Source organism: Homarus americanus, unplaced genomic scaffold, assembly GCF_018991925.1.
Source record: "Homarus americanus isolate GMGI-L3 unplaced genomic scaffold, GMGI_Hamer_2.0 scaffold367, whole genome shotgun sequence".
In the NCBI taxonomy this organism is placed as follows: domain Eukaryota; kingdom Metazoa; phylum Arthropoda; class Malacostraca; order Decapoda; family Nephropidae; genus Homarus; species Homarus americanus.
Window position 1 is genome coordinate 6,223,497 of NW_024743709.1, and position 9,951 is coordinate 6,233,447.

Sequence of the window (9,951 nt, forward strand, 5' to 3'; positions counted from 1 at the left end):
TATATATATATATATATATATATATATATATATATATATATATATATATCGTCCAATCCAATCAAAACGCAGCTTATCAAAAGAGATTAGAATGACACAGTCCGATAGGGCCAATACTTCCGACTACTGACCACTCATAATCCTGGATATACGTGAGGAGCTTCTCAGTCACAGTTCCAGTCAAGTCAATCTAGTTCTAATCATAGACTTCCAGTTAACTGATTAGAACCAGCGCCAGTCCCAGTTTTCCAATCAACGAGTGAGGCATTCTGTAAGCAGATTGTCTGGGAATCAGTCGCGGGAGGAGGGGGGGGGGTTGAGGGGAAGCAGCTCCAATCACAAGGAATCAGTGCCACGTCAGTTTTCACAAAACCATCAGATGTCGAATCCACGTCGGCTCAATTTTCCCTCTCTCTCTCTCTCTCTCTCTCTCTCTCTCTCTCTCATGATATTGAGTATTGGTGGGTGGTACTTGTGAGCGGGTGTTGGTGGGTGGTGATTGTGGGTGGGTGCTGGTGGGCGGGTGTATTAAACTACTAAATGAAGAAAAACTATGGTCACGTACACGTTTATTTGTATCGTTATGTGTGTTTGTGATGTAGGAGTAGTTGTGTATTTTAACGTTTAACTCTGTATTGTGTGTTTCTGGTGAGAATTAATTCTGATTAAGATTAGTAGATAAAGAGATTCAACATTCTTGTCACTAGATATCCAGTATAGTAATGACTGTGTTCTCCTCTACAGAGTGTGTTGAGGGAGCTGTCTAGCCAGATGTGGTCGGCTACAGAGGGTCGGGCGTCACTACGAGAGGTGACAGTGGCACTACCTCGCGCCTGGCGAACCGACGCTCTTTCCTGCTCCCTCCTCACGCCCCTCATGGACTCCTCATCACCTACAGAGGGACATGTCCGCATCACGGCACCCCACCCGGTGTTCGGGGCACGACCCTGGACGCAGCAGAGCCAAGGATGTGGCCGTCAGGGGGACTTTATCCAGATGGGCGGGGACCTCCTGCGAGCAGCTAGTAATGACTCCCACGCCCACGTCGCCCGCCTGTTACTGACAGAGTGGGCAAAGTTCCGATGGGGGGTGTTCGACGAGAGAGGCCACACCAACGACCCCCTCTACCCGCCCACCTTCCGTGACCCGAACACTCATCAGTGGGCGGCGACGGGATGTGCTGACGGGGCCGTCAAGGGCAATACTTGTGACCCGTCCCAGCCAGGCTGCTCCTTCACACCTGAGCCTTACAACAACAACCACCTCAGCACCTCCCTTCTCGCCTTCCCAGAGCTGCCAACCGTAAGTACGACACCCTCATTACCAAACATTTACTCCAGAAAGATTGTGAAGTAGGTTTTTATCTTTAATTTTAGCGGGAGGCAGCAAGGAGTTTTTGAGTCAATTTTATTTTCTCTCTTGTCTTGTCAAGCTGTGTGTCAAGTAATCAACAGAGGAGTAATGAATCATAACGCTGGTGTCGCTTGTTGAGCCAAATATAATTTATAGTCATTTTGATACTGCAGCAGTAATGAAGTTTGCTCTCTCTCTCTCTCTCTCTCTCTCTCTCTCTCTCTCTCTCTCTCTCTCTCTCTCTCTCTCTCTCTCTCTCTCTCTCTCACACACACACATCATCGTCACATCAGCTACACAGCTAACGCCAGTTTTATCAAACATCTCTCCGGCTACACATGAGTGAATAAGCGCTAATGAAGGCCAGCCGGTGGTGGTGTTGATGGAGTTGGCTCTGCCCGGTACCTCATTCATCATAACACCTCCATTGATGTTACTACGGGCAGTGACATGCACTCTTCTGTTTAGCTTACATCACCTACTAATACTAATGACGTACTCTAGTCAAATTTTCCTCCTGTTTTGGGGTAATTAAGGTTCCTCATCACGAAGGAACTTTATGTTGTTTCTCTTAAATAACCATAAGAAAGCGTGATCATTAGCGTGAGTGAAAATTACGTCTTTGTTTTGAAGTGCAAATTTGGTTTCTTTGTTTAATCGAGCCATTTAGATAAGCTCTCGTTAGCCTTCAGTTAAAGGATCGATTTGTCTTAAGAGTCCTTGAGAATTTTGCCTTAAAATGGTTCTGTTCTCTCATCCCATTTTCTTTCTGTTTCTCTCTGTATTTCTCTTTCTGGCACAACAAACATTTCTTTCATACGCTGGACAAATTACCATCTCTCTCTCTCTCTCTCTCTCTCTCTCTCTCTCTCTTTCTCTCTCTCTCTCTCCCTTTACCTCTCTTCCTTTATATCTCTCTCTTTACCTCTCTCTCTCTCCTTTCGACTTACTAAATCAGGTAAGCAAATCTGGCCCAGGACTACGCCTTTTGACCAAGCAACATTATGGCCTCATCTTGTTCAGCGCTGACTGTTTACTGCCCCTTCCATTATTGCTCTTTCCCTTTCTCCCTTCCTTCCTCCCACCGCTTCTCTTTCATTCTGTACCATTTTCATTTATTTTTCTCCATTTCTGTATTGAACGTATGTTAATCTATCTACTTTACTGCTCCTTTAGTTCGTGTGGATTTTTATTTGTCTGTTTACCTCTCTCTCTCTCTCTCTCTCTCTCTCCTAAATGACTTTTCTCTCGTGTTGGTTAACAAAGGAAAAGGTTAGCTTTGGTTAAGTTGATATATTTTTCTAAGGTAAGTTAAATAAAGTTAGGTTAGATTCGATATACTTTCGTTAGGTTATATAAAATTAGGTTAGTGGTAGGTTATGCTATGTTAGGTTAGGTTTGAGTTTCTTTTTAGGATTAGCCCACTCGGGCACAGATCACCGACCCACATCGGGGCCTGGGGGACAACAAAATAAATTAATAACAAGTTACACCACAAATAAATACAGAAATTAAAAAAAAAACGATCAACAGTGAGAAACGATATATATGTTGTGCTGCCAAAATATGATAAACAATTGCGATCCCGCAATTGTGTGTAAATGAGGCAGAAAGTCAGTCAAATCAGTAACCTGGGACTTGGTCACAATTTTTATGATGCCATATGGCAACAGGGTCTACCATTAGACAAACATTATGCTTCAAATATCTTCCCAAACGGTAGTACCTCCCTGCTTGATAGATGCCTACTACCTGAAAAGGTTAGGTTAAGGTAATTTACATTAGGTTAGTCTATGTTAGGTCAGACAGTATGAAATGTGTTAGGATTTCAGATTCAGGTCAGGAAATTAATGACCCACAAAATTATTAAACCGACCACGATACGTCACATCCTTAAAAGAACTTAAAAATATTGTATCCTTTGGCATCTAGATATGGAAGCAACCAACTTTTGTCGATCGATTAAAAATAAATGTAAATTTGTATTGATAAGTTCTGTAACTTTTAGGTCTGTATCCGTTAGTCTACAGTATATCAAATGTCTTTGAGGTTAAGTATGTTATAATGCATCCTGTTACAGCAGTGTGTGTATATAAACAAACATTGTAACTCTACCTCCAGTCTGTTTGTCCGTCACAGGTTCGATTCCCATGTAACCCTAAGACTGTAACTCAGCCTCCTGTACCTGAAACGTAATGGCTTTCTCTCCTTCAGGTTCGACTGTTCTGTAACGGGACGAACCACAACCGTGTCGCTCCTACAAAGCACAACTCCCTGTGTGGTGGTCGCTCAGCCTGGGAGATTATACAACAGACGCCTGACTTTGTTGGTGGACGGTGAGTAACGGTGAGGTAAGGCGAGAGAGGGGGAGAGAGAAGGGAGGGATAGAAGGGGAATGGGAGAGGTGGGAGAGGTGAAAGGGGAATTCGAAAAGAGGGAAGGCTGGAGGGGCATTGGAAAAGGGGAGTGATGGAAGAGGGGGTGGGAGAGGAGGGAGGGATAGAAGGAAGGATGGGAAAAGAGTGGGAAGTAGAAGGGCAGGATGAGAAAATAGGGAGGAATGAAAGGGGGATGGGAAAGGAGGAAGGGGTGGAAAGGGGATGGGAGTGGACTGATGGATGGGAGGAGGAATGGTGGTTGTTGTGGCCAGCAGGGTCCTTCGGGGTGGTCAAGGACGCCAGTAGGGTCCTACAGGGAGGTTAAGGGGCCAGCAGGGACCTTCAGGGTAGTTATTTTGGCCAGCAAGGTTCTTCAAGATGGTCAAGGGGCCAGGGCTTCTCTAGCCATTAAAATAGGCAGGAGGGAAGTTTCTTATATCTTCCTCGGGGGGGGTAAAGGAAAGAGAGTATTAATTCATATGGAAAGTAAGACGAAGATACCTCAGCTGGGTCTAGTGTCCACAGAACCATGGATGGGTGTGAAGGATACAGGAATGTATCTTAGGTAGAACTGGAGATCACAATTAGATGTCATGGTAGAGATTCTTCAGGTGATCATAATGGTCAAATTTTTTTTTAAGATTATCACAATCATATCAATTTACTTATAGGACTGAATATTCATTTTCGTGCACTTATATTTTCTAAGGTTTATAAAGATTCAAGTAAATCTTCGCGTGTTATTTTGTTATACCTGGCAGAGGTGTGAGTTGTATCTCTCTATGTTGTATTTCCTAAGTGATCTTTTGGTACAACATCCATGTAGAAAAATATTAAGACCAGGGATTACCTCACAAAGTCTTCGGTGATAAATATTCATAACTGGCTTTAGGTTACTATCCCTTTCGTCTTTTGGAATACAGAACACAAGTTTGATGAAATACTTTTTTTTAGAATAACACTGCATTGGTCCACCTAACAAAGGAGCAAACTACACTTGCCACCACCCTCCTAGACAAGGTGTGCTGGAAATAGATGAAATGATAGAGAAAGAAAAAAGTTGAGAGAGAAAACCTGACCGAGACCATTTACATATTTCCCACAGGAATTCAGCCAGCAACGGGAGTCGAGGTCTTGATCCCATCTTGAGGTTCGTGCAGCAGGCCAGTCCTCGCTACGTGATCGTCATCGAGGACACCGCCACCATGAACCTTCAGGTGAGTTACTGCTCCCATCCTTCCACTGTCTCCGAGGGCTGTAGTATGAATAGGTGGTGCTGCTGTTTCTTTATAGGCTCTTTTTTAAATGACTATTGACCGTACCTACAACAAGGTATCTATTTATTGCATGCAACATGTTACACTTTGGTTTGCTACTAAGAATTATTTATGCAATATAATTATGAGGGGTAGCTAGTTCGTAAGGTTGGTGTATTTGATTCCATATATCTTGTGTACTGACGGATTCAAGTTATATCACTAACAGCGTCGCTGGGAGTTCCTGCGTAAGGCGATGCGTCGTGTGGTAGTCTACGACGTACCTGACGGTGCTCACGTTGGTGTGGTCACATTCCACTCAGTAGCAAGGACTGTTGCGCCTCTCACCTATATCGAGAGTGAAGATTCCGACATGAGGCAGCGTGTAGGTTCTTCCTTACCTCGTAACCCGTCACCTGTCCCCGAGAGCCACAAGTGTCTGATCTGCGGTATGCAGGAGGCCCTCAGGGTTCTGGACGCTGATGGCAAGAATGGTGATGGTTCTATCTTGATCCTTATCACCACTGGGTCAGGTCCGACGCCACAAAGGGAAGTAGATGAGATGACTTACCTGGCAAAACAACGGCACTTGAAGGTCGAAGCAGTATTGTATCCCTTGACTGAGCGCCGAGGAGCTGCTGCTGCCACACACGGCCTTGAGTCCCTGATGGCGGCCACACAGGGCTCCATCCATACCGTCATGGACGAAGGTGTTGGCAACGACTCTAAGGTGAAGATGATGGTAGCGCTAATGGACGCCCTCCTGGCAGCTGTACAGAAGAACGCGCCGCCCTCAGCACCAGGAGCCCCCGTGTTAGTCCACAGTGCTGCTTACCCTGGCGGCATAGCTTCTATGTCTGCTGGGTCTTTCGCCCTGGACGACTCACTGGGTCCTAACGCTCGTTTCTCAGTCTACTACTACGACCTGAACCACGTGGGTAATGCTATCGAGCTCACAGCTCCCTCTGGACAAAAGATCGCCTCAGTTAATGTCCAAGAAGAAGACGGTGATGTAAACATGATCTTCATCAGTCTCGAGAAGGCTGAGGTGAGTACAAGTCTTTGACACAAACAGTCATATTTTATTCCATATTATTTGTCATAAACCTGAGGTTGTATTTTTTGAAAGACAAAGCCACTGAACTTTTCATGTATAACTGATAATGTATTACTGAATCATCATTATCTATAATTATTTACTGAACAACAGACGTGTCTCTCCTCATAACAGCGCGGCTTGTGGACGTACAGCGTGGAGAACCGCGCCGACTCCCACCAGGGCCTGTATGTGCAGGTGACATCTAAGCGCAACTCGTCGCTGGGGCTACAGGTGCGCCTCTGGACCAGCTCTGGCTCCCGACCTGTCAACTCCTCTGACCCTTCGACACCGGTGGTGATCTACGCCGAGGTGAAGGCTAGTGTGGCACCCATCATGGACGCCCGAGTGGTGGCCAAAATCCAGAGGCTCGGCACCAACGCCACAGGCAGCAACTATCAGCCCATCTTCTTAGATCTGTGGGACAACGGCATTGGCGGTGAGGGAGCAATGTTAACCCACGCTTACGTTTATCTCTGTCTGTCAATTATAGAGCTGATTGTTTGTCTGTCGTAAATTGATTAGATCTGTGTGACAATATCATCAGAGGTGAGGCACCAATACTGGCCAGTTCCAGCTCTACAGCCTACTCTTTAGTTCCCAAATACAGTCATTAATGCTAAATCAATTGCAATTAACTATGTACGAAAACAGTATTACTGACTTATCCCTCCTTGTTTTGTACCATCAGATCCAGACGTTACTAAGGGCGACGGTGTGTACTCCCGGTACCTGCCGCCGCTGCCTGGGAACCCCGGCCGCTACCTGCTGAGTGCCGACATTGACTACAACAGTGGACTGGCTGTGATAGCTAAGGGGCCTCCGACCCGCCACCACAAGACCAGTTCGTCACACCTACCTCACTACTACCAGCACGGATACGACAACTGGAATAGTGCAGAGACGTGTTGTGGCAACGGTCTGCCTCACGTGCACACCCGTCGCGCCGCTCCCTTCCTGCGACACGTCACGTGGGGGGTCCTGGAGGTGGTGTCCCCCCCGTCCGTGAGAGATAATGTCCCGCCTTCCCGCATCCTGGATCTCCGCGTAGAGGTGAACGACACAGTACACGAGATAAGTCTCCGCTGGACGGCTCCAGGAGACGACTGGGATGTTGACAGAGCCCATCATTACGAGGCCGTGGTGGCGCCCTTCTGGAGGGAGGCCAGAGCCTTCCAGGGAGATCGGCTGACAGGTCTGCCACAGCCACTGCCTGCCGGAACTCTCCACACCACCAGCCTCCACTTCACCAGATACGAGGAGGTTAGTGTGACCACTAATAAGAGGCGGTGCTGAAGAACTCTACTGCCTCAGTCAGTGCTTCATCTGGGGTATTTTCCATTTAAATATTTTTGCTTTATCTAAAAAATTTAAACTAAAATTCATCTTATTTCTCATTTTTTGTATCATAATTATGGCCATACACTCTGTGCAGCTGTGCTTGCAACAGCTGTAATTATTTTTTCCTTACTGAATAATAGTGTTTGATAAGGAAGCTAAGTGTGTGTATGTGATTTTCCAGCTGTGGTACGTGACAGTGCGGGCGGTGGACGAGGCTGGCAACATCGGAGGGATGGGTAACATCGCTGCCCTCTGGGTGCCTCGCCCACCCACCACCTACGAGATCACCACCAGGACACAGCCAGCACTCACTACTTCAGGTACTTTATCTACTGTCCACTTGTCCTTCATTAACACTAATTTAAAATGAATATTTCATTATTCAAAATATGTAAACACGCACACACTGCCCCATATATATATATATATATATATATATATATATATATATATATATATATATATATATATATATATATATATATATATATATATATATATATATATATATATATATATATATATATATATATATATATATATATCACGTTTTCATTGTGGATTTACATATATATATATATATATATATATATATATATATATATATATATATATATATATATATATATATATAAATGACATAATACCTCTCTGTTCTAGGAAACTACACGATGCCATCAGAACTGGGATCTGGACGACCTGTGGGCATAACAGAGCTACAGCTGGAGGATGTGGCGGTGATCCTGGGCAGCATCGGCGGCTTCCTGTTGGTGGTGGCGGCTCTTGTGTCCTATTGTTACTGTCACACTACCAAAAGACGCAAGCAGAAGCACGAAAAGGACGTCGAGAAGGTGCAGGGCAGCGGCAGTGTTATGGTCAAGTCAAGGTCACTGGGCATTGAGGAGGGCGGAGGGAGCCACGAGTCGCTGGATAGTGTGGTGAAGGACGCACCTGAGCCTACAAGAGACGGCAGGCCTCTCTCTCCCGTCCAGTCATGGGGTGCCACCACTCTGTTGCAGGAACACGAAAGGCGACTGTCAGTACACAGCGGGGCTACCGAGGATGGTGTAGTGGCCTACCAGGTGGACGGCGCTCCTCTTCACGCCCGTTTCCCGGATGTGACCGTGACGGACTACCGGCCAGTGCCCAACGGAGGCGGCGGTGAGCCCCCTGTATACGTGCCCTGCCCGCACGAGGAGGCCCCCTGCCAGTGCGCCGTCCCGGGACCCGACTACACCAGCTACGCCGCCACCTGGGACGAGCCTCTAACAGGCCATCTCCTGTCCCGCGCCCGCACCGCTGCCCCAACCCCTGCACCCCACCAGCCCCACCTCCCACAGGCTGACCGCAAGCGTCGCAACGTCACCCAGGTGTAAGAAAATAATATAACCGCGGGTATGTGGTACTACAGGTATCGTAAAGGTGCCAAGAGGCTCAGGTGTGAGGTGCTCCCTGCTCAATTTAGCCCATACATATAAAACAATATTCTTCGTATTCTGATGACACCACAAGTTATCGCAGTGTTCAAAAGATAATCGTCGAATTCTTCCATAATATGGAACCAGGTCGATGGGTGACGTGAACCTCAGTGCGGGAACAGTTGTGCTCAGATTGTTTACAGGTGTGTGGTGAACACTGCTAACTAACAACACTTTGTACTGATTCTTGGTGACTGAAGGATGTTGTTTGGCCAGGAATATGCCGCTTTAACAATATGTAACTTTCCTCAAGTGTTTAAGTGTTTCAAATATAGACATGACGATTTTAAGCACTTTATACATTAGAAGGACGAAAATCAATGATTTTAAGATTATAACATGATGGACAAAAAGACATAAATATGATGAATACGAAGTAGAGAAAATCTGCTTCAATTGCTCTTGCTATTAAGAGAACTTTGTCGAGTGTTTAAGTTGATATAAATGATCTCAATTGCATTAACATATACTCGTAATTTCGGCTTTTGTTTGAATGTCGGACGCCTGAATTGCTTCAGTTCTGGATGAATCGTGTCAAGAACGAATGCGAGGGACCAATATATTATGTATTCTGCAGTGTTTTGAGACGAACTTTATATATCCAATTTTTATGATCATCTTCATTTAAAAAGCGCATATCATTACTCATGTAATATACTGGACAAACTCTCAAAATATGTGTAGGTTTAACGATTAATGTGATACATGTGTACATAAGTCAATGTGATTAGCTTTCTTAAGTGTGTCTTTCTATGGCCAAAATTTTTTTTTCTAAAACTATATTTCTTTATCTAGCGCTATATATATATATATATATATATATATATATATATATATATATATATATATATATATATATATATATATATATATATATATATATATATATATATATATATATATATATATATATATATATATATATATATATATATATATATATATATATATATATATATATATATATATATATATATATATATTATATATATTACATATTATAAGATAACTTTAAAATGACCTGACCTCATGTTTTTAAGGTCACCATT

At 44.4% G+C, this 9,951-nt stretch overlaps 1 protein-coding gene across 1 annotated transcript; it reads left to right on the forward strand.

Annotated features, from left to right (window-relative positions):
• Positions 1 to 689: 689 nt before the first annotated feature.
• Positions 690 to 9,694, forward strand: LOC121877345 (calcium-activated chloride channel regulator 4A-like). Its single transcript, XM_042383055.1, has 8 exons — positions 690 to 1,302; positions 3,568 to 3,689; positions 4,837 to 4,948; positions 5,217 to 6,035; positions 6,219 to 6,522; positions 6,775 to 7,346; positions 7,606 to 7,744; positions 8,085 to 9,694. The coding sequence occupies exons 1-8, from the start codon at positions 772 to 774 to the stop codon at positions 8,798 to 8,800; spliced, it is 3,315 nt and encodes a 1,104-aa protein (XP_042238989.1). The 5' UTR covers positions 690 to 771; the 3' UTR covers positions 8,801 to 9,694.
• The last annotated feature ends 257 nt before the right edge of the window (positions 9,695 to 9,951 follow it).